The following is a 23,528-nucleotide window of genomic DNA, read 5'->3' as shown; positions in this document are numbered from 1 at the left end:
GCTAGTCAGAGCACCATGACAAGTTACACGAAATATTATAAATATTTACCATTTAATATAAATTGTTCTTCTAATAGTATTCTCAAATTATGTTAAATACGTCTTTGCAAGCTAAAAACCATAGACTAAAAACATTAAAAATACTTGGAAAATAATTTTCGGAGGAGAAGGTTAGGTTAGGTTAAGATAAGAAATAAATTGACAAAGTGGTTGACAAGTAAAACTGAAAACATCTCACTCAACTATCCTACAATAGATTACTAAAATAATTAATAGAAAACTTAGATTTCAATAGTATGAAAAAAAAAATTTCTATAATTGTAGAAATACATAATATTGTGTTTTACTTAAAAATTTAATATTTTCTATTTAAGATTCAAAACACTACCATAATCAATAAATAAAATGTCTCTAACTTAATATTTTGAATCCTTGTATAATACAATTGGTCAAAAATTATTTTAAATTTGGTTAAATTTCAAAATCAATAAAATGGAAATCCCATTGATTGAACGTCAAACTTCTGACATGGTGTATGTGAACCACCAGTGAAGCCAGCAATTACGTTCTTAAATCCAAAAAACGGTGAATCGCATTCACAGTCGTTCTGGATATCATCGAGATCTAAAATCATGACCATAATTCCACATTGAAGGTCTTTAACATATTTCCCCTGTAAAAACACAAATATTTACTATATATTTTCTTTTTTCTATTTAGTATTTTAGTGTTTCAGTTAAATATGTTATATCTACTACAGTGTTCAACAACTTTTAGGGGATCGAGTGGACAATTCTGGAGCATGGAGAGATTCAATCACTCATAAAGATGTAAAATGTTTATTTATTTAATTACATAATATTGAAAATATTAAATTATTTAAATTTATAAGAAAGGAGAACGAGACACTGAAAATCTCCAGAGAAAACGTAGAATAAAGGAGTTTGATTTGTGAACTACTTCAGTAATAGCACTTTAGGTTTCAAAGATATTCGTCACTATTCACCTATTCACTGTTTTTCTATATATATATCTGCTGTGTTAACTGAATCGCGGAAAGTATTAATGTGAACAGAATTAAATAAATGTAAGATTTTTATCAAATATGATAATATAATATTTATACATATTGTATAGTTATCATATGATATCTTATACCATAAAATAATAATGTATACTTTCAATCCAATGTTTATCATTTTACCTTATCATATAAATTTTTAGTAGTTTGTACACACCATGTTGAACAATCAAATTTTCCCTTACACACCTATAACATTTAAAGTAAAGAAATAATCAATATTTATATAAAATATATAAAAAAATGTTTTATATACGATACTTGTGAATATGAACTAAAAACTTTTGCATTGATGTCATCTGGGATAATATCAACAACAAATGATACTTTTGTAAAATCTATTTTTGATTCCTTTAGATATGTTACTACATCTTCCTAAAATGTTCAATAAAAAGCACATTAAAACAAATTTACAGTGACAGTTATTGTTGAATTTCCTTAGCATAAATCAAACTACTCTTGAATTATATTTTGATTTTTTAACACAAACCATTTTTAATGTATTTTATATTAAAAAAAAAAAGGTAATTTAATAATTTTACCATTATGAAGAGATTTTTGGGAGCATTTGGATTACTTTTTCCAATTGGTGTCAAGCCATTATACAATTTAGGATCACAATAATTCAATCGAAACGTTTGAATATAGTAGAAGGTCACTAAATCGTTCATTTCACAAAAATTTAACACTTAAAATAAAAGATAAAAAAAGTATGTTAGTATACATAATGCATAACAAGAAATTAAATATATTTTTTTTTACTTTTGTTAAACAATAAGAATAAATTTTATAACACTATATTATAATTAATTTTTAATTTGCTTAAATTATATGAAACAATTATAATATAGATCTAAACCAGCGTTTCCCAAACCATGTACTTACCCCTATAGTGGTCCTCAAGAGTACTGAAGGTGGTCTGCGAACGTAAATTGAAAACATAATACAGTAAATTGTATAAAACGAAAATTATAATTTCATTAAGAGGATACGCAATAATTTTTACTATATGTAAGGGGTACGGCAGAGGAAACGTTTGGAAAACGCTGATCTAAACCAATAAATGAACAACAAAATATATAATTTTTAAACTTAAACTTATATACTATGATATATAAGTTAGTTACCTATATACTTCCATAAATAAAACAAATAACGTTAACGAATTGCAGTTACCAGATGTATTTATATGGTTTTAATATGATAAAAAGTTATTTTAAGATAAATTAATTGATAAAAAAAAAAGAAAACGTTTACCAAAAACCTAGAAGTGTCACATTTTATACAAATAAACAAGTTTAAGTTTAAATTCGATAATACTCTGGGTGAAATTGCATAATAACCCTATATAACACAAAATAATAAAAAATATATATAACGTACAGCGTTCATTAGTAAGTACAGATAAAAAATGTGGATCAACAGCGACACCGATTATCAAATCAGGGCAACAATTTAATTGTTTTAAATAAGATATAATGTACTTTCCAACGTCCTCATTGTATTTTTCATTCTAAAAACGTTCAAAAACAAATAACAGTTGAATGTAGTTAAAAGTAGATATATTTCAGTTATCTATTAAATCGTCATAATAAAAAATTAGGTTAGCAGATATTTATTCTGAACTTATTTATTTTAGTCCTATACGTTCTAATCAAAATATTATAAAATTTTCATTACGTTATGATTGTTACTAATTTATAAGCGCCCATTGATAATACATACAGGTGTAATTACTTTATAAGCACATATTTAAATATATATAGAATATAAATACATACGGGTTGTGGTGTAAGAGATTTCAGAATGTATCCCTGTATTTTGTGTTTTTTTGCGAATTCACATAACATATTTGTTTCTTTAGTATTACCATCAGGCGTTAATACTTTAACCCATCCACTGAATAATTTTCCTCTTGAGAGTGTCACAATCACAGGCTTATTCAATTCTGTCAATGATTTGAGATATTCTAAAACATATTAATTTTTTCTGTTAGTAAAGTAAATTATTTAGTTTTAAATGTATAAATTAATATTCAAATAAATCTCTTTAAGTTACTTTAAGTTATATAACATATGCAGACATCATACACTCTTTTAAAATAATACAAGATCATATTATTATACGTCGCTAAAATACTATGAATCTAACCCTAACCTTACCTTCATCCACTTTTAATACAGAGTTTTCGTCGATTCGAGCTCGGCCATAAACAATAACTTCACATTCAGGTGGTATGTCTTTAGGTTCTAGATTAACTAAATCTGGGCTACTAGCCTGCATGTTTCCTTTGATATGGCACATTACTTTTTTAGAATAGTCACAGTCTCCCGCACCTAAATCGAAAAAAAAAAAATTCCTTAAAAATTAGTAACCAACTTATTATTTCAATATTACTGTGTAGAACATATTTGTAATTTACATAACAACCAATTGTATGCTACATATTTCGGTTGATAGACTATTTAAAGTTTCAATATAATAAATAATAACATTTTTAAGTTAATCAAAAGTAACAATTATCGCATGAAAACCACTGATATCTCATAATAACTATTTTTATTATAAACCTTAATTATCATAAAATATACTTTTTTGTAATGTTTACAATTCGTTAAGATTATATGAAAAGCGGTAAATGTTTAATGCATTTATAATGATCGTTTAATTAATAAAAAATTCGATCGTCAACATTAAGGGTGTTTTTAGATGAGAAATTGGATTTATTGATATAAAAGGAAATCAAAACTTACAGTACCTTCTAAAGTAAATGGAAAAAAACAGTACTATTAAGGCATAACAAGTTAGGATTAATTGGCAATATATAATTTTCGAAATGTTTAGCAATATACCTTGTGCTATTTACAGATGAAATTTTTTCATTTATGAATGAAAAACCTTGAAAATATAATACAAAGTTCTTCGTAAATATAGATTTTATAGAAAACAAGCAACATCCTAAATGAATCGTCACAGTTTTTTTTTTTCAAAAATCAATGTTAACATTTACAGGAAATTTGTCAACTAATTCACGAATATTTCCTTAATATACTATTATGTTGTTTGAAATTTATAATTTTATTTTATTTTATCACTCAGAAATTAAAATTGTTTACATAATAAGTTAAGCTTATTGCCAGGTAATTAAAAAAAAATAAAATCTTCAAAAAAAATGTTTAGACACGACTCTTTTCGATAGTTTTTGAAATACAAATTTAAAAAAAAAAGCTGGCAAGTGGGTACCGTTCTGCTGTATATTAGGGGGTGGGGTAGACCTCGGACTAGGGTAGGTTAAATTTGAATGCAATAATAGGTATCATTGTATTCGAAAAACGATTCTGAACGAAGATGATTTGTCAGCCTAGGATATAATTTCCAGTGGTTAGTGAAAAAGATGGTTTATGTTTTAATGGCCTGAATACACCAAAATTTAAGTTCTTTTATAATTATTGTAAGCTAAACTTATGAACAATCTTGTATTAAATTTTCAACTCTTAGCTACCTATACAAACATTTTTATGAATTATACCTACAAAATAATTTGCAAATATTCATAATTTTGACGAAGTTTCGTCAAAATTTGAACTTCAAATGCTAATAAAAAAAAATTGTGCCTATGTATTCCTATAATTTTTTAATCACTATAAGAATAACAAATGAGGAACTTTGTATAAAATTTTCAAGTATTTTTATAGGGCCAAAAAAATTTCAGAAAAATTGAAAATTTCAGTGGTCTATAAATAACTCAAAAAAAGTCAAAATTTTTTGAAAATTTAACTGTATATAGATAACACTAACATAAATATTTGGTGAAAATTTCAAGTATTTACAGTAATAAGTTTTTGAATTACAACCATATAAAAAAATCGATTCGGTCGAAAACTGGTTTTGCGTAAAAATTCCCGTTTTTCCGTCATTTTTTTTTTTGTTTTTCTCGATTTTTTTAAAAGGAAAATTTTTACTTTTTACCTCTATAATGCACCAAGGATATTCACTTTTCCATCGGAAACCACCCCCGAAGTTTGCAATTGAAGCATTATTTCGACTAGTTATGCTGTACACAGACACAAAAACAAAAAAAAAAACATACATCATTGTAAAATCAATACATTCATCACATCACTCCGTTCAGAATCTAAAATAAAGTCTGTTTAAATTTTCAAATTATTTGTAAATATTGCCATAGAATACTCAATACTACAATATAATTCCCTAACCATTTAATTTTATTTCTAACCTAACCTTGTTGCTAAATTGTACTAATAAATCTGAAAAGACTAATTTATAATAATATCTCTACCCAGTCAAATTAATACACATACCCGTCGGATTGTTTGCTGCAATCGGTTCACCGCAGAAATAAAAAAATAAAAAGAACAAAATGATTGTTGAACTACCCATTATAAATAAGCTCTACTTCAATTCAAGACCAAAAAATTACTGATAGAATAAAATTCTGAATTTAAAATAACTAATTTATTAATGTCTTTTTTTTAAAAAAAATTTATTAAATTAAAATTTATATAGTGCCTACTGTAAAAAATCAAAACATAAGGTTAAACTCTGCCCATATATATATTATAGGTATATACATACCTGAACTATATTTGTAATACAAATATTTGTGCTAATATGTTATTATTAAAATGTGTGGTTATATAAATACATCGCAATGTCAAAAATTAAGATTTTATTTACTATTTCTAACTAATCAATTTAATAATTACTTTTTTTAGTCAAAACACATTTTAAAGCAGACGATTTATATTATTAATTTGAACAACTACATTCAGTGTACTTTTTGTATTTTAACGAAAAAAAAATATTTATTAAATGATTCACCATAAATTCGTTGATAAATAAAAATGTATACACCATACAATAATTCAAACATAGAACATAATTTAATTTGTTTCACTTATAAAGTGGATGTCGGTCGACTGTTTGGTGTAATAATCTCACCAAACTCGCAACATAATATGTAAAATAGAAAAGATTTTATACATTATAGTTTTATATTGTTTTTGAGTAATTAAATAAGATAATTAAATAAAATTACAAAGTAATCTTAGAGTAATAGAGTACAATAAACTATTAAAAAAGAATAAATAACAATATTATGTTTGAATATTTTCGTTATTTGACTAAACAATTAAAAATAAATAAGTTAATAAGCTTTCACTAGAGCGTTGATTTTGTTGTACCTAATTAAATACATAATTTTATTGGCTACAAATTTCTCAATTCTGATTTAAAATAAGCTCTTTTCATTACAGCCTGAATAAAATTCGACATTTTTATTTTACACATTTTCACATATAAATATTTATTAATTGATGTAAATACATATTTTTAAATATTTTACCAATCTTTATTTATAAATAAAAAGTGGAATCAACGTACAGCCAAAACTACTGATTTTTTTGAATTTTGCAAGGAGCATAAAATCGATAGACATTTTGAGATTTGCGATGGAAATTTTTGTTTATAGATGGTTGCTATTAGTTTCAATAATAATATGTCTGTCTGTCCTTTGTTTGTTGCCATGGAAAAAATTATGCCTAACCATCTATAGACAAAACTTTCCACCGTAAATTTCAAAATTTATATTTGAGCACCTCCCGGGGTTGGGCCAATTACTTTTTAATTTAGCTTATCTTCTGCCAAAAAATCTAATATATCTCTGTACCAAATTTCGTCGCAATTTGTTCTACTGTTTAGGAATACATAAAGAACAAACTAATAGACATACAAAAATCCAACGAATTTAACACACAGTTTGAGATATATAAAGGTAGGATTTTTAACGGGCTACGAAATGCACGGGTTCAGCTAGTATTTACATATTTCTTAAATATTTCGTTTTTTTTATACCTAGGCATACAGTTTTTATTTATACGTATTTATTAAAATTATAATATTGGAATTTAGAAATTTTGATATATCAGATTCTATTGATATACGGATTAGTTATACATAAAAGATAACTGATAAAGCTATTAGCAGGAGATTACAATTTGTAATTTAGCCATTATCTCCACATTTTTAGCATGCAGTATCCAATGCTTTCAAAAAAAAACAACAATTCAGAAGATTAGATGGATTAAATGGAAACTAAATTAAATTAATGTAAAATATCAAATATTTTTAAATTAAAATTTTTTTTTAAACATTTCACGTTTTTAATACATATTTTTGCCAAAAATAAAAACATAAAAATATATACATATTTTCACTTTTTTATTACATAAAATTCCACGCCCTAGTTATCACAAATACAATACTACACAGTACAAATAATTAACAATAATTACTCCTGTAAATAAAATGAATTGTATAGTGCTATTTTTAAATATTTTGATCCTGCTAACTTAAATCAATGTGGTGCGCTGAGGAAAAAGGAAGTTTCAAGTGTGTCTAGTCACTTCATTACAATTTATAATAAAATTAGTGACTAGTGTTATAGATGATAATATATCAAGGATTCTGAGCCCAATATTTTTCATAAGTAATTATAACTATTATTATAATAGTTAAGTATTAACAATTTTAGTATAAAAAATTTAAAAAGTATTAAATTAATATTTAACATTCATAATAATTTATTGCCATCATAAGAGATGGACTAAACATATAAAGTGACCCAAAAATACTATAGGCCCCTACCTAAAACGCAAGTCAGTGCATACATATTTACATATTTTTAGCTAAAAATTTCATAACTACAGCATGATTGAACTTGATCAGTCATTGGTCAAGTTAAACGTACAACATTTTTTACCTCAGTATTAAATATTTTACACATCATAACAATTTACACTAAGTATTATAAATATTTACCATTTACCATAAATTCTTCTTTTAATGGTGTTCTTGTTACTCAAATAAGGTGTTTTGGAACAATGAAAAATTAGAAATATTTTGATATGTATTTAAATAATTTCATTAAACATCCTTGGAAGTTGGAGATGAATACTCGAGTCAAAACTGGCAATAACATATAAGTATGTAAAATACGTCTTTGCAAACTAAAAATCTTAGACTTAAAACATTAAAAAACTTGGATAATGGTTTTAGGAGGAAAATTGTATATATTCTCAGCATTGGATTTCCGGGCATATCAACTGGCTAAAATATTAATTTATACAAAATGTAGTGGAAGTACACTTTTAGCCTTAATCGCTAGAGATAACACACGAATGAGATCTCGTGAAAATCAAATGTGATGATGTCCTACTCAAACTTACCAATCGAAAATAACCCCACTATCCATTTGATTTAAATCATATAACACATCAGATTTAACTTGAAAATGCGATTGACAAGTATTACCTACTGAAAACTTTTCACTCCATTTGGCTACAGTATAAATACATTCTATAACTAAAATAATTATTAGATAACTTAGATTTCAATAGTATGAAAAAAAAAATTTCTATAATGGTTGAAATACAAGTTACATTATACATAAAAATTGAATAATTTGTGTAAAACACAAAGTCCCTACAATCATCAATAAATTAAATGTGTTTGACTTTAAAAATATTTTGAATCTTTATAAACTAGGACATTGGTAAAAAATATTTTAAATTTTGGTTTAATTTCAATATTTATTTAGTAGTTAATAAAGTTGCTATGTAGGTCATTAATTAAATGCATATTCCATTGATTGAACGTCATACTTCTGACATGCTGTATGTGAACCACCAGTGCACCCAGCAATTATGTTTTTAAATCCGAAAAACGATGAATCACAGCAACAGTCGTTCTGGATGTCATCGAGATCTAAAACTACGACAATAATTCCACTGTTTTGATCACGTACAAATTTTCCCTGTTAAACCATAAAAAAATGTGATAATATAAATTTAACAAAAAAAAAAGTGGGCAAGTGAGTACCGCTCTGCTGTACATTAGGTGCCGTATGGATCATTATTATATATTATAGGAGTGTTAAATTTGAATCCAATGATAGTTATCATTGTATACGAAAAACGATTCTGAACGAAGATGATTTGTCAGCCTAGGATATAATTTCTAGTTGTTGGTGAAAAATGTGGTTTAAGAAAACCAGCTTATATTAAAAAATATTTTGAAAATTAAATCACGTAAAGAAAACGCGAATCTTAATAACTGGTAAAATTTTAAAGTATCTACGACTTATACTTTTTGAATAATAACAAATATTTAAAATCGTTTGAGGATAAATCGTTATCGTTACGCTATTTCGTTAAAATTTAAAATTCAAACGCACTTAAAATTTTTCCTATAATGATTCTTCGAGTTTTCTCTATAGATACTTGAAGGTAAACTTATGGAAAACTTAGTGTTGTATTTTTAATCCTTAGTTATAAACACAAAAAATTTTATGATTTTTCAACTTCAAATATTTCGCAAATATTCATAATTTTGACGAATTTTCGTCAAAATTTGAACTTAAAATGCTAATAAAAAAAAATTGTGCCTATGTATTCTTAAAATTTTTTAATCACTATAAGAATAACATATGAGGAACTTTGTATTAAATTTTCAAGTATTTTGATAGGGCCAAAAAAATTTTATCGACACTTCAAAAATATTTTTTCAGAAAAATTGAAAATTTCAGTTGTCTATAAATAGCTCAAAAAAACTCAAAATATTTTGAAATTTAAATCACGTAAAGAAAACGTGAATCTTAATAACTGGTAAAATTTTCAAGTATCTACGACTTATACTTTTTGAATAATAACAAATATCAAAAATCGTTTGAGGCTAAACTGTTATTTAACGCGGTTTTTGTAAAAATTTAAATTTCAAACACTCATAAAAATCTTTTGTCTGAATCCGGTAGAGTTTTTTTTACAGATATTTGAAGAAAAATGTATGGAGAACCTTGTACCAAATTTTCAAAACTTAGTTATAAAAGAAAAAAATTTTATGATTTTTCAACTTCAAAATTACTTGCAAATTTTCGCGTTTTCGACAGATTTCGTAAAAATTTGAACTAAAAACGCTTATAAAAAAAAATTGTGACTAACGATTTTTAATTTTTTTTAGCTACATTAAAAACAACTCATAAGGAACCTTGTATTAAATTTTAAAACTTTTTGGTCATCCAAAAATTTTTTATCGACACTTTAAAAAAAATTTCTCAAAAAAATCGAAAATTTCAGTGGTCTATAAATAACTCAAAAAAGTCAAAATTTTTTGAAAATTTAACTATATACGGATACCACTGACATTAACATTTGGTGAAAATTTCAAGTATTTTCAGTGATTAGTTTTTGAATTACAACCATAAAAATAAATCGATTTGGTCGAAAACTGGTTTTGCGTAAAAATTGCCGTTTTTCCGTCATTTTTTTTTTGTTTTTCTCGATTTTTTTGAAAAGTGTTGGAAAATGTTAACTTTTTACCTCTATAATGCACCAAGGATATTCACTTTTACATCGGAAACCACCCCCATTGTTTGAAATTGGAGCATTATTTCGACTAGTTATACACACACAAAAACAAAAAAAAAAAAAAAAAAAAAAAAAAAACACACACCATTGTAAAATCAATACATTCATCACTTCGTTCAGAATCTAATACGATTTTTTAATTATCTTTATATGTTATACTACATGCATAATACAATCATATTTTATCTAAATTTTAGATTATTTCTAATTGAACAAGAAAATAATTTCTCCATATTTTTATTATTATTTTTTTAAGTATCATAGTTTTTCAGTTGAGTACGTCAAATTAAATGATTGTGTTTTCCCACCTTGCCCTCCAATCTCCTAAGAGTGTACACATTTATGGAGCATTGATTAAACACTGATCAAGATGTAAAATTTGTATTTATTTTATAATAATCGTTTGATTCTAATTATGTTTCGATCTTCTACTTTAAGGGAGTTTTTGGGTGATAAATTTAATTTTATTTATTTAACAGGAGGTCAAAACTTACAGTACCGTCTTAATTAATTCGGAAACCCGAAAAACAGTAATTATAAGATAAAACGAATTTTGGAAAAAATCAATTTTCTTTTTTTTTTGTAATTCATTAATTAATGATTTTTAACTTTATAACTGAAGAGACTGAAATGTTCACCAAATACTCAAGGATTAACTACCATGATGTAATTTTCAAAATATTTAGATATATTTTGTGCTATTTTAGTTGTATTATATAAACAGCAATCGAAGAAGCATACACTTGGAAAACTATTATTGTTGGAGAGGATGTAGATCTCTTATAGTTACCTATATTAGTTATACTAATAGCACGCACTCCGTCACAAAAACAATTTTTTTTTTAAAACCCGGTAAAGAAAAAATTGACTCAAAAATATACTCATCTAGCATGGATCACTACAATTTTGGTAAAGAACATATTTTATTTTTGCACGCTGCCACAGGATGTGATACGACATCTACATTTTTTAATAAAGGAAAGGTAAAAGTTTTAAAACTATTAAAAAATCGTCCAGACCTTCAAAGCTCAGCAGCAGTGTTCAAAAAATAAAATTGCTCCGTTCAAAACATTTTCAAACATGGAATTAAATTTATTTTAGCAATGTATGGTGCCCAAAAACAAGTGGTCTCCATCGATAATTACAGATACATAACATTTTCTAAGTTAACTAGAAATAATAAACCTGTGAAATTATCATCTCTAATACCAACAAATAGCGCCACCCAACAGCATCTGCTTCGAGTTTATTACCAGGTACAAATTTGGTTGGGTAACAAATTAAACCCGGAAAACTGGGGGTGGATAATGAATAACAATGTTTTGGAGCCTATAATGTCATTGTTACCACCCGCATCCGATGAATTGGTGAGTATGATTTTTTGTAACTGTAAAAAAGACTGTGGTACTAACTACAGTTGCAAAAAAATTGGTATCAAATGTTCGATTATTTATGGACATTGTCGTGGGAAGTCATGTTTCAATTCAAGTTCCAACAATGCTTTAGATGACAATATAGACACACTTTACGTTTTTTCAGCGGATTTAACGGAAGAAGATAATACATATAATTTTGAAAAAAATGAAAAAGATCAAAATGACGAAGAAGAAGAAGAAATGCATGAAGACGAGAGCGATTTTGATGATTAATAATAATTTAAATGTAATATTTATTACTTTGTTTTGACGATTAGATAACCTATAATAATTATTTAACAATTATTGTTGACTACATGGACTAGGCCTACCGGGGAAACCATAAAAAAAAAACACACCATGCTTCTACCTCAATGGTGGTGTGGAAACGAATGCATTCTTATTATCGTTATTATAATAATATGATATAATATTATTATTATTGTAATTTTGTATGGTAAACATTAAAATTTGTATACCGCAAGTGCAATTGGATATATATATATATATATTTATATAACCATTTTGTAGATAATTTTGTCTTCTACAATTTTTGTTCGAGACTTTTTATTGTACAAACAGTATAAAGCGAGATATTAACGCAATAGCTACTTGTTTTTAGCAAAAAAATCATATTTCATTAAAAGTTTACACTTTGTTGGTCTTATAACGGAAAAACTATCAACTTGACGTGAAAATTTTAAAAGACCATTTTTGTAGATAATTAGCTCTTCTACAATTTGTATCTAAAACTTTTTTTTGTACCTACGACCGATAAAAAACGAGATATTAAAAAAAAAAGGACAATTCCGTGACCTTTGACCTCGAATAACCTTTGACGCGTACATGATATCGAGGTCGCCTTTTACACATTGTTAACAACGATGTAAAAAAGATGTGTACCAAAATTCAGCTAGGTGGAAATTTTTCCGAGCTGAAAACCTAATTTGACTGGACTATATACCTAATATATATATTTTATAATTATAATACGTATATAGGTGTGCTATTATAGTGGGCCCAAAGATGTTTTTACAAAATTAGTGGTCCGCACAACTAGAAAGGTTGGGAACCGCTGCCATAGAATACTCAATACCAAAAAATAAATATAATATAATAACAATAATAATAATAATATAATTCACTACCCGTTTTTTTTCCTTGAGTTTATAGGAAACTTATTAGTGTAGCTATTTTTAAAATTGAAGATACAACAAAAATAAAGTTAACATTGTTATAAATATACTATAATATATTTATCCGAAAGATTATGATTTATGAGTAGGTAAGCTCCAAACAGTTTCCGTGAGCTTAAGTCCCCTCCCCCCTTCAAGTTACACCAGTGATAGGTATAAACTATACGATTACATTATACATCTTATAGTTTATATCAATTAAAAAATAATTTTAATGGAAAATAAAGTTTAAATTTTGATAACGTGATGCTCTATATCGCTATCGTGTACTAATAAATCTGAAAAGACTAATTTATAATAATATCTCTACCCAGTCAAATTAATACACATACCCGTCGGATTGTTTGCTGCAATCGGTTCACCGCAGAAATAAAAAAATAAAAAGAACAAAATGATTGTTGAACTACCCATTTTAAATAAACTCTACTTCAATTCAAGACCAAAAAATTACTAATAGAATAAAATGCTGAATTTAAAATAACTAATTTATACAGTACCTACTGTAAAAAATCAAAACATAAGGTTAAACTCTGTCCATATATATATATATATATATATTAATTATATAATATATATACATGCCTGAACTATACTTGTAATACAAACATTAGTGGTAGTATGTAATTTTACCTAACCTAACACATTTTAAAGCATAAGATTTATATTTATTTGAACAACTACATTTAGTGTATACACTGTGCATATTATGCAATATTTATACGAAAAAAATATTAATCAAATGATTTACCATAAATTCTTTGATAAATAAAAATGCATACCTACATCATACAAGATTCAAAAATAGAACATAATTTAATCTGTTTCACTTATAAAGTGGATGTCGGTCGACTTTTTGGTGTATCACTTTCACCAAACTCGCAACATATTATATAGACTAAAAGATTTTATACTTACACTATCTTTTTTATTGTTTTTGGTACCTAATTTTATTAATCTAGGAACATTATTATAGTACAATAACCTATTAAAAAAAAAAAAATAATAACAATTTTTTTGAATTTTTTCATTATTTAACTGAATTTTATCTAACAATTAAAAGTTAATAAATTATTACAAATACAAATTACATTACTACACTCCTTATAATAATTTTTCCTGTAAATAAAATGAATCATGAAGTGGTATACTCAAATATTTTATTACTGTTAATTTAAACCAATGTGATGCGCAGAGGAAAAGGAAGTTTCAATTAGAACTTGTAATTAGTGTTCTAGATGATATTGATATACCACTGATTCAGAGCCCGATGTTTTTTATAAGTTATTAATATTATTATTATTATTATGGTTAGGTAATAAATATTTTATTATAAAAAATTTTAAATTTATTAAATTAATATCTAAATATTCGTAATAATTTATTAGCGTTAGGTACTAAATTATTAGGAGATGGCCTAAACATAGAAAGGGACCCAAAAATGCTGTATAAGTACCACGATTATAGATAATCGTGATAAGTACTACCTAAATTCAGGTCAGCGCACACTTATTTTTAGCTTTAACTTCTTAACCAAAAAATAATTGAACTTGATCCGTCGTCAGTCACGTAAAAAAAATGTATACATTTTGTACCATCGAATAATCTAATAAAATTACAAGGCTTATAAAATATCCAGATCATTTAAACTATTTAAATAAATAGGCTATAAATACTAAATTATTAGTATCAACCTTTGTATTACATAATATATTATAACACATCATAAAAAGTTACACTAAATATTATCAATATTTACCATTTACCATAAATTCATTTAACTACGGAACATACTTATTTCAATATGAAACAATTAATTATTAATTTCTACGTCTCGTTTTATTACCATACATTTGCATCACTTCATTGTTCAAACATATTTTTATTGAAACAGATACAGATTGCGTCATTTCTATCATATTACCTAGATATATTATAGCTTTAATAACATTTGACTGTTTTATAAAATATTTTATCCCGATATTTTATAGTAGGTGGGCGAATTGACTTAAAAACGAAATTCGATAGTAATATTTTTTTCTACTTTCCTACCTACACATAATGTAGCGGACATAATTTAACTTCAATCACCTTTTCCTCACCTTTTCCGAGCGCACAAAACATGCAAGTAATTTTGATCTGGGAAATTAGCACCTGCAATAACTATGCCATTTCTTAATAATAATAATAAGTTGAATGGGAATTGGGAGACGATGTCATAAATGTTGCACCATCTCCATTTCACTGGCATCTAAAGAGACTATAACTTCTGTGATACTTAAACAAATTGTTGTGGAGCCACTCGCAGCCACTAGAATCCTTCACACTGTATAAACAATAATGTACGCAGCAATTAATTTTTGGCTAATATTGTGGTGACGGCACAGTGTGGTCATATAGAAAGACTACAGTTTTTTCCGTTGTTAAAAAAATAAATGGAAAAATCCTTTTACCAGTATAATTATGAAAGAAGTAGAACTAGGTCTCGCAGATCACAGTGTTCATTGGAAAATATACTGACTCAAATATGATAACCGGTATATTTAAATATCAAGCTTGCATCTGTAGACTAGGTAAGACTCTCTGCGAGAAAATATTCGCCATTCGGAGTAATAGACTTCACAATTATGTAGGTATTAATGTATTATAAATTTATAAATAATTGGCACTTGCCTAATTAAATACGGAACACTCATATCACCTCGATAATAGATAAAACGGTCTTTTGCATAAATGATTCGATAAAAAATATAACGATCTGTGTAAATAACATAAAATAACGCTAGAAAAAATGAACTAATAATTGAACAATATCTCTGAGTATAACGTCTTCGAATAAAATAATGAAATATATAGGTACTGAAAAAATCAAACTAAAAAAATATCACTGGGCATCGCCGACGTGTCGTATAATAATTAACTAGTTTAATTATCCGTCAATGCCAGATTAAAGTAGAAAAAAATTTAAAACCTTGAACAAATCAAATATTTCATTACACTAACGACACCCCGGTATTTATTTTATTTTTCCATTACCACAACATATTAAACTGAAATGTCCTTTCAAGTTATTTTTCACAATCAAAATTTTTGAAATTATACCTGCTAGCATGAAATTACAAAAATTGATTACAGATTTAAAAAGATTATTAATTAAAATTATTATCATACAAATTAAATAGGTACTTAATTACTTTAAAACACTTATTTTCACATCACATGATGCGATTGGCGCATACATAAATAGGTATTTAAAGCAGTAAAAATCTTTAACTAACAATATCCAGATTTCAATTATTTATCCGTTTATTATTCTATTAATTTAGAATAGGATAGACAATCTAACCTAAACTGTCATTTGTGCTAATTTGAATGATATTCCTAAAATAATCACAGAATCATATAATATTATTTCATTCAAACTATTTTATAAAATGTGTAACATACCCAAGACACCAATTTCAAATCATTGCCATTAACTGATTTTGTTATAAGACTTTAGAAGACTCATTGAATATTGATTAATGGTAATGTTCATTTAACAATGTATTATATAAAACAATATACAAAATGGAGAAATGCTATAGAATGGCTAATGCCTAATCTGAATATTACAAAATCAATGGTTAAACTTACACTAAGAGGAACGTCTATAAATATTATACATTATATAATTACAACTATTCAATCATATTCATAGGCAGGAAAAGTAAATAAAAAAATTGAATTATTAATTTAATAGTATAACAAAATAAATTAGCTTTACACAAGATTACAAAATTAATTTAACAACAACACAACAATACATTTTATTTTAACAGAGCCTACAAAACAATAAGTATAAATCTAAAATATATGTTTTAAATGATGAGTACAAAATTTAATTAAATTACAACACATATTAGATTCATTATTCCGAGTAATATAAAAATAATACTATGATTGTTATGCGAATATTCAGTTAAAACTTCATATTAAAGCAATGAAATTGTTAACCAGTAACTTTAAAATAAGTAATTAACATTTAAATCAATCACTGCTGCTGCTGCTACTGCTACTACTACTACTGCTTGATGACTTTGATCCCTTTTTATGTTTATACCCTTTATGCTTATGCGCTTTGTGCATAGCATACGCACCAACACCAGCTCCAGCAACTCCAGCTACAGGAATACCATATTTCAGAGCTTTTTTGGCTTGTTTTCTTTGAGCTTTAGCTGCTTTACGCTAAACAATAACAAAATATATTTAATTAACTAACTAATTAAAACGATACAAATTAATTTCCTTTAAAAAATGTATTATCATTGTCTATTATTCTATTTATACACAAACATATCAAAGCAGTAAGCACCAAATATTATATAAATAGAATACTAGAACATATTATTAGTCTAAGAAAAAATTAATTTGTATATGAAGTGAAATAGTGCCATATAACTTGCATATAATATGATATAAGTATAAGTATATATAGGTATGATATGATAGATATAAACAATATACCTAATAAGGCGCATGCATCATCTATTTATATTTTATTACATTAGTACACAAACTTACAGGGCTAATATGTCCAGTTAAAGCATAATTAACTAATCCTTGATTGAGTGCATTTTTAATTGGTGAACTTGTGTGTTTCTATATTTAAAACAAATACATTCTATATTTCTTTAATACACTATTGAAATAAATAATATTTAAGAGTATTATTTTGTGTAATTTTCAGAAAAAAATTGTCTATACCAACTATCTAATATATTAAATATCTTATAGCTTTTTTAATTACAATATACTTAACAACAATCAAAACATATAGATTAAATATTAGTAAAAATCACAATTACAAAAAAAAAAAAAAAAAAACAAAAAATTATAAGCACTAAATTTGTTATTCAATAATATTTATGTTAGTAACAAACCTGCAAATAAGGAGAATTATGAGTTTGGCCAGGATAGGCACTATAACCTGAAGCATATGGCGGAACAGTTCCAGGCATATGACCCGCTGATGGTATATGTCCAGGTGCATAGCTTCCAGGCATTGGCATCTGTCCAGGCATAGGCATTTGTCCGGGAACCGGCATCTGCCCAGGCATTGGCATATACCCCGGTGGATTACCAGGCATCGGCATTGTCGGACCACCAAATTGTGTACTTCCGGGGGAATTTATATGTATACTATGTAATTGTGCTTCTCCGTCGATAGCTAAATAAAACACACTTTGAAATGGTACCCTATGTTTCATTTCTGTGTAATGGGATCCATTGAATGCGATCTAATATAATATAAAATAGTATATTAAACTCTGCACGTTTTAACATAAGAGTCCAATTATATAATTCAAACTCACTTTATAGTCGTAAGCATCACACAATATATCCAATTTGAAAGGCTGGCCTCGAATGAGAGACACAGGTGGACCATGAGTTTCCTCTACGCCCCAATTTTGTGCTTGAATAGAATTCCTGACAATCAAGTTGCGATTAAAGTCTAAAGCAACAAACAAGGCGACAGCGTCTCGAGGAGCAACACTCGGGCCAATTTGTAAATTTATACAGACCCTACACAAAAATATAAATAAAAAAGATGTAAATGTTATAATTTGGTATTGATCATAATATATTCATATCACAATTTCATAGTAATATCGATCATTGATATTCCTACCTGTTTGAAGACGGGAATGATGTACCTTGGAAGCTAAGCAACGTGCCTTGTTTCAAACCGTTTTGTATTGGTCCGACAAACGGCAGAGTCTGAAAACCAAGATTGAAAGTGTCAGTCAATATTACCAGCTATTGATCAACCGAGTGGAAAACGGTTAACAGCGCAGGGGCACACCACCGTTAATATATTACAGTAGGTATCTACCTACCGTCTATATCGTCTATAATAACGATTGTAGTGATTGGGTAAAAATGTCCGTTTTACAAAATACACGCGCCTATACGATAGTAAGTAGAAAATGTAATATTATGACGTAGAGCACTTACCGGATTGAGGAATGGAGCTTGAGCCATGACGCGATCGACGTGAGCAAAGAACGAGAATGATTTGACTTCGGACGCGATCTAGAACTTGGGTTGCGAGAACGATTGTAAGCAGTACGTCAACAGAAATTGATCGTCCAACTTAAATGGCGCACGGACAACGAACGAGCACAGAGATCGACGATCAACTACTGAAGCTGAACTGCGGTGACTAGTCACTATAAATTATCATGTCTGTAAGCTGTAACATACTAAGTACTAACATGGTACGTGATGACTCAACATTCACGGCCGAATGTCGCGGGGCTTGTGACAGGCGATGATAAAAAGACGTTTGTTTGCTAATTTGCTATCAGAGACGAATATCGCCAAGTGTGGTCGGTCCACGTTGACGTCACGAACGCTGAATTGACGTCACTACAACACGTAATCGTGAAAATAAGTGTAACAGGCGAACCGGTTCCGCGGTATAAATTTATATTATTATGGCGTTGAAACGTCGGATTGCTTAATGAAGTCACTTGCAATAACGTTTTAACTTCCGAGCATGACTAAAGCGAATAGATCATTAGACCCACACCGGTGATATTATCCAACAGTTTAAAAAACAGTGAATGGCGAAAATACAATTTTGCACGAGTGGCGTGTGTCACTCGACACAACCGACTACTGCCGAGTACACCACAGAACATAACAATGTGAAATTTGAGTACTGAGGATCCTTCAAAACGTTTGAAAAATGTACGAAACACATAAATTTTCCTACGGTTGAGAGCGAGGACGTGGTACCTCCGCGGTTCCGCGCAAATGTTGTTTCTGTCCAATACAGTGCCCATTGTGGCATTGTATCACATTGTACAGTAATACAGCAAATCTTCGTAGTTCATAGGTAGGTACCGTATAATCTTCACTAGTTGCAACAATCGATTAGTGATTAATATTTAATGTTAGTCCAAATTTACTTATCATTTAACTCGTAAACGAAAATAATTATATTATATAGGTACCTAAACTATGCTCGAACAAAGATATTTTCGTTCATCTCATTTTTCACAAATTATGTAAGCTCGAATAAATTGATTATTTTAGTACCTATCTATACTTAAATAAGTACCTATCAACTTGTTTTAAAATTAAAATATTAAAACAACTTTACTCGAACAATGTTTGTATATTTGTCTCCACTACCACAGTACCTACTCGGATAATAATATTATGTAAATTTTATCTGATATTCTGATAATAACTATAAATAGACTGTTCCTACTGGTTACTACAGACTGCAGTACGATTTTAGTACGAATATGGTGGTACTGTGGTAGGCATGGGCACCCATAGGTAACATTTTAGGAGGGATCAAAATAAAAAAAATTTTAAATGTATGATAATAAAGATACAAATAATATTATGCTAATATTTATTGAGTTACAAGTTCATAATATTTTTTGTCCAGGGGGGGCAAGTGCCTTATTTTGCCCTCCCCAATGGGCGGCCCTGTTGGTAGGTACACCTTGACGAGTATAAACTATAAAACAGCAGTTACAGACCGGGGTGGATCCAGAAGGGGCGAAGGTGGTGGCCCTCCAATGAAATAAAAAATAAGATATTAAAACATATTAAATACAAATTATCTATAATATATCTAGGTATATTACTTTTTATTATTTGCACTCCTCCGCCTTGAAAAATTTTTGGATCCGTCCCTGGTCACACGTGAGGGTCAAAATAATCTTACGCCCTCTTAATACTCCTATCGATTAATGAATAATAATAATCATTTAAATGCTATTTTGGTCGTACTACTTTTTATATTGGGATAAGTATTAGTATTATTTAGTTCACTTTTTAATGTCTAGCATAGACGTGTCCATAGGTACCCCATTTTCAGAGACCAGCAATACAGCATATTATGGATAATCCGGCCAGTTTTCCAAATTTGGCATTTACTGTACAATCAGTCTCATAATATATCATTTCATATTTTTAATTTTAGGTATCGAAATTAAAATTGTATTGGTTAATTGTTGTCAGAAACTCAAATTTATTTTAAGATTAATTGTAAACGATAATATTAATGTTATAATAATTAAAATTTAAAATTACAGTTCCCTTATTAATTTATTATTGGATTTGTATTTTACTCCTATATAATTATCAAATAAATTGTTTCTTTCTATAATGTACAAAATTTGTGTAAAGTGTAAATAAAAACTACAGAGATAAAACTTACCAAGGACCATATTTAAATATTTATATTTATATAGGCCGTGGTTACCCGAAAAAAAAGTTCAAGAGCAATACATGCTACTATTGCTACTCCCGTGTGCACGTCTATGATGTCTAAACTCTAGAGTCTAGACCGTTCAGTATTTAAGTGACTCAACGATATCATAATATCATATCCACGTCATCATTTGTCACGAATGTAAAAATAAAATTCTTAAGAATTATGAAAATATGAAGTACCTAATAAGATTATTACTTATTAGTTATTAATAATAATTTTAATTTTTAAGTTGGGAGTTTACGTACAGGAGGTATTTAGGTAGATTTCAACTATCGTTTTTTTTATTTTTATCAACAGTGAATACAATTTACCAAAAAATAAAAGCACTATACATTCAACTCAATTCTCGTTACAGAAAAAAAGTATACTGTAGTAGCCACTAGATATAGAATGATATACCTATCTATGCTTTTTTTTTTTTTTTTTATTAGTCTTGAATTTTATTAAAATTAGATTTTTTAACTTTTTTGCACTCATTAGTTTTTATATGGTAAGTAGTTAAGATATTCTAGGTAACACACAAAGGTATAAATTTCTTTGCGAAATGATTAAATTAAATACAAAGTTTGACCACATATTTTGTAGTTTTACAAAGCAACATTCTCGATACACAAATTTTAATCTAACTACCTACGTGAGAAATTTTTAATAATTATTAATATTATGATAACGGGAATATTATCATATTTTTAACTTCAAGTTTTAAATTATTATTTAGCAAGATAAACCATAATATCTATTGGCTATAATAAATTAAAATACAACTTCTTACGAGTAACGACTTGTTTTGTATTACTTATTTAATATTTCCCAAAAATTAGCACGATCGGATCGGCGAGTTGGGGTGTTCTCTTCGTAATTGACGTAATTGGATATATTTACAACATGACAAAACATATAGGTAGTTGCATTAAAATATTAATACATTATTGAAGATGGTGTATGAACATCTACGCAATACAACGTTAATTGATGTAACTATATTTAAAAATAATTATTGAATACATAACTGTCAAGTTTTCTGATAAAATTATATTTAATAATTTAAGATACATACTGATGATTTATACCCATGTTCGAGCTATATATTTTACTGCTCCAGTCTTTCTAACGAGTAATGCAATATATAAAAATCATGCTTAATTTTAAAATATCTCAATATCTGTAACTATAAGAAGTACCTTTTTTTTTTTTGCGGTTTGGAACCGACGACCGGAAGGGGACTGCTTTCGCATTACTTCCTCCCGAAACTATAAGAAGTACCTATATGAGTTTAAAAACACTCGAAAATAATTGTACAATAAATTAATGTATTTTATTATTTGGTATTATTGTCAATAATACAATTTCCTTTTTTTAAATATTAGATACCTTTTGAAGAAGTTACAATATTAATAAATAATAATAATAGCATAGAAAAACGCAAAAATAACGAAACTTCTTAAAACTTATCTTCAAATTCGGTACCTAATGGCTCATGGGTGTTAAAAGTTATAACTATTCTTCATTAAAATACCACAATTTTTATTTTATATAAAGGAATTTTAGTAGCAGTGATAATTTATAATGTATATGTCTAATGCCTTACTAAAAATGTATTTTAAAAGTTTTGCTAAATATTTTAGTGATGTAGGTACAGGTAATAATTCTGAAGAGCAGTATAGTGTATACATTATGTACTACACACACATTTACATGTTAAAAATATAACATTCAACTTGCCACAAAACAACCATTCAATTATTGTTAGAAAAAAGTGTTCATTAAGTATGTGACTACTTGATTTACCAGGTTCTAATGTTCTATTATAATATCAGACGAAAAAAGAGTATATTCTTCATTAAAATATAGAGGCTATGATCATAGAGCAGTAAATTATTCAAAAAATTTTATTAATCAAACAATTGGAGCTCACCAATACAGCAACACAACAATCAATTGAATGCTCATGGAGTATTAAAAACTAAAATCCTACAAAAAAATGAGTGGAACATCAGCTGAAATGTTTTCAAGTCATTTAATTAAAGCATAATACTGATATATTAAAAAGCAAGATACAATTTTTTAAAAAAATTTAAAATTTACAAAAAGTGTATTGCCAAACATAATTTATAA

The 23,528-nt window shown here is 27.3% G+C and overlaps 2 protein-coding genes across 4 annotated transcripts; both read right to left on the bottom strand.

Annotated features, from left to right (window-relative positions):
• Positions 1-327: 327 nt before the first annotated feature.
• Positions 328-13,617, bottom strand: LOC114119320 (uncharacterized). 2 transcript variants are annotated; one of them, XM_027980833.2, is made up of 8 exons: positions 13,468-13,617; positions 3,244-3,417; positions 2,863-3,050; positions 2,465-2,594; positions 1,624-1,769; positions 1,343-1,456; positions 1,205-1,270; positions 328-673 (listed from the first exon to the last, which is right to left on the bottom strand). In XM_027980833.2, the coding sequence occupies exons 1-8, from the start codon at positions 13,544-13,546 to the stop codon at positions 485-487; spliced, it is 1,086 nt and encodes a 361-aa protein (XP_027836634.2). In that variant the 5' UTR covers positions 13,547-13,617; the 3' UTR covers positions 328-484. The 2 variants fall into 2 exon arrangements, with proteins under 2 accessions (XP_027836634.2, XP_027836633.2); XM_027980832.2 differs by lacking the exon at positions 13,468-13,617 and adding an exon at positions 5,404-5,615.
• A 3,229-nt stretch (positions 13,618-16,846) lies between these two features.
• Positions 16,847-19,836, bottom strand: LOC114119319 (galectin-9). Of its 2 annotated transcripts, XM_027980830.2 has the most exons (6): positions 19,130-19,810; positions 18,804-18,892; positions 18,487-18,697; positions 18,055-18,411; positions 17,696-17,773; positions 16,847-17,359 (listed from the first exon to the last, which is right to left on the bottom strand). In XM_027980830.2, exons 1-6 carry the CDS (start codon positions 19,154-19,156, stop codon positions 17,162-17,164), a joined length of 960 nt encoding a protein of 319 aa, XP_027836631.1. In that variant the 5' UTR covers positions 19,157-19,810; the 3' UTR covers positions 16,847-17,161. The 2 variants fall into 2 exon arrangements, with proteins under 2 accessions (XP_027836631.1, XP_027836632.1); XM_027980831.2 differs by lacking the exon at positions 17,696-17,773 and having other exon boundaries at positions 19,130-19,836.
• Positions 19,837-23,528: the final 3,692 nt, after the last annotated feature.

The sequence above is a fragment of the Aphis gossypii genome, chromosome 3 (genome assembly GCF_020184175.1).
Source record: "Aphis gossypii isolate Hap1 chromosome 3, ASM2018417v2, whole genome shotgun sequence".
In the NCBI taxonomy this organism is placed as follows: domain Eukaryota; kingdom Metazoa; phylum Arthropoda; class Insecta; order Hemiptera; family Aphididae; genus Aphis; species Aphis gossypii.
The sequence above is the reverse complement of the archived record's forward strand: the minus strand, read 5'-3'. Positions and strand labels throughout refer to the sequence as shown.

Bases quoted from the DNA above. Each gene is read 5' to 3' on its own strand.
- LOC114119319 (XM_027980830.2), bottom strand. From the start codon at position 19,156: ATGGCTCAAGCTCCATTCCTCAATCCG. The intron at 17,774-18,054 runs GTTTGTTACTAA...TTTTAAATATAG, and splicing joins ATAATTCTCCTTATTTGCAG to AAACACACAAGTTCACCAAT. The intron at 17,360-17,695 runs GTAAGTTTGTGT...GTTATTGTTTAG, and splicing joins TAACTGGACATATTAGCCCT to CGTAAAGCAGCTAAAGCTCA.
- LOC114119320 (XM_027980833.2), bottom strand. From the start codon at position 13,546: ATGGGTAGTTCAACAATCATTTTGTTCTTTTTATTTTTTTATTTCTGC. The intron at 1,271-1,342 runs GTATCGTATATA...TAAATGTTATAG, and splicing joins TTTTTAGTTCATATTCACAA to GTGTGTAAGGGAAAATTTGA. The intron at 674-1,204 runs GTAAAATGATAA...GTGTTTTTACAG, and splicing joins CTAAAAATTTATATGATAAG to GGGAAATATGTTAAAGACCT.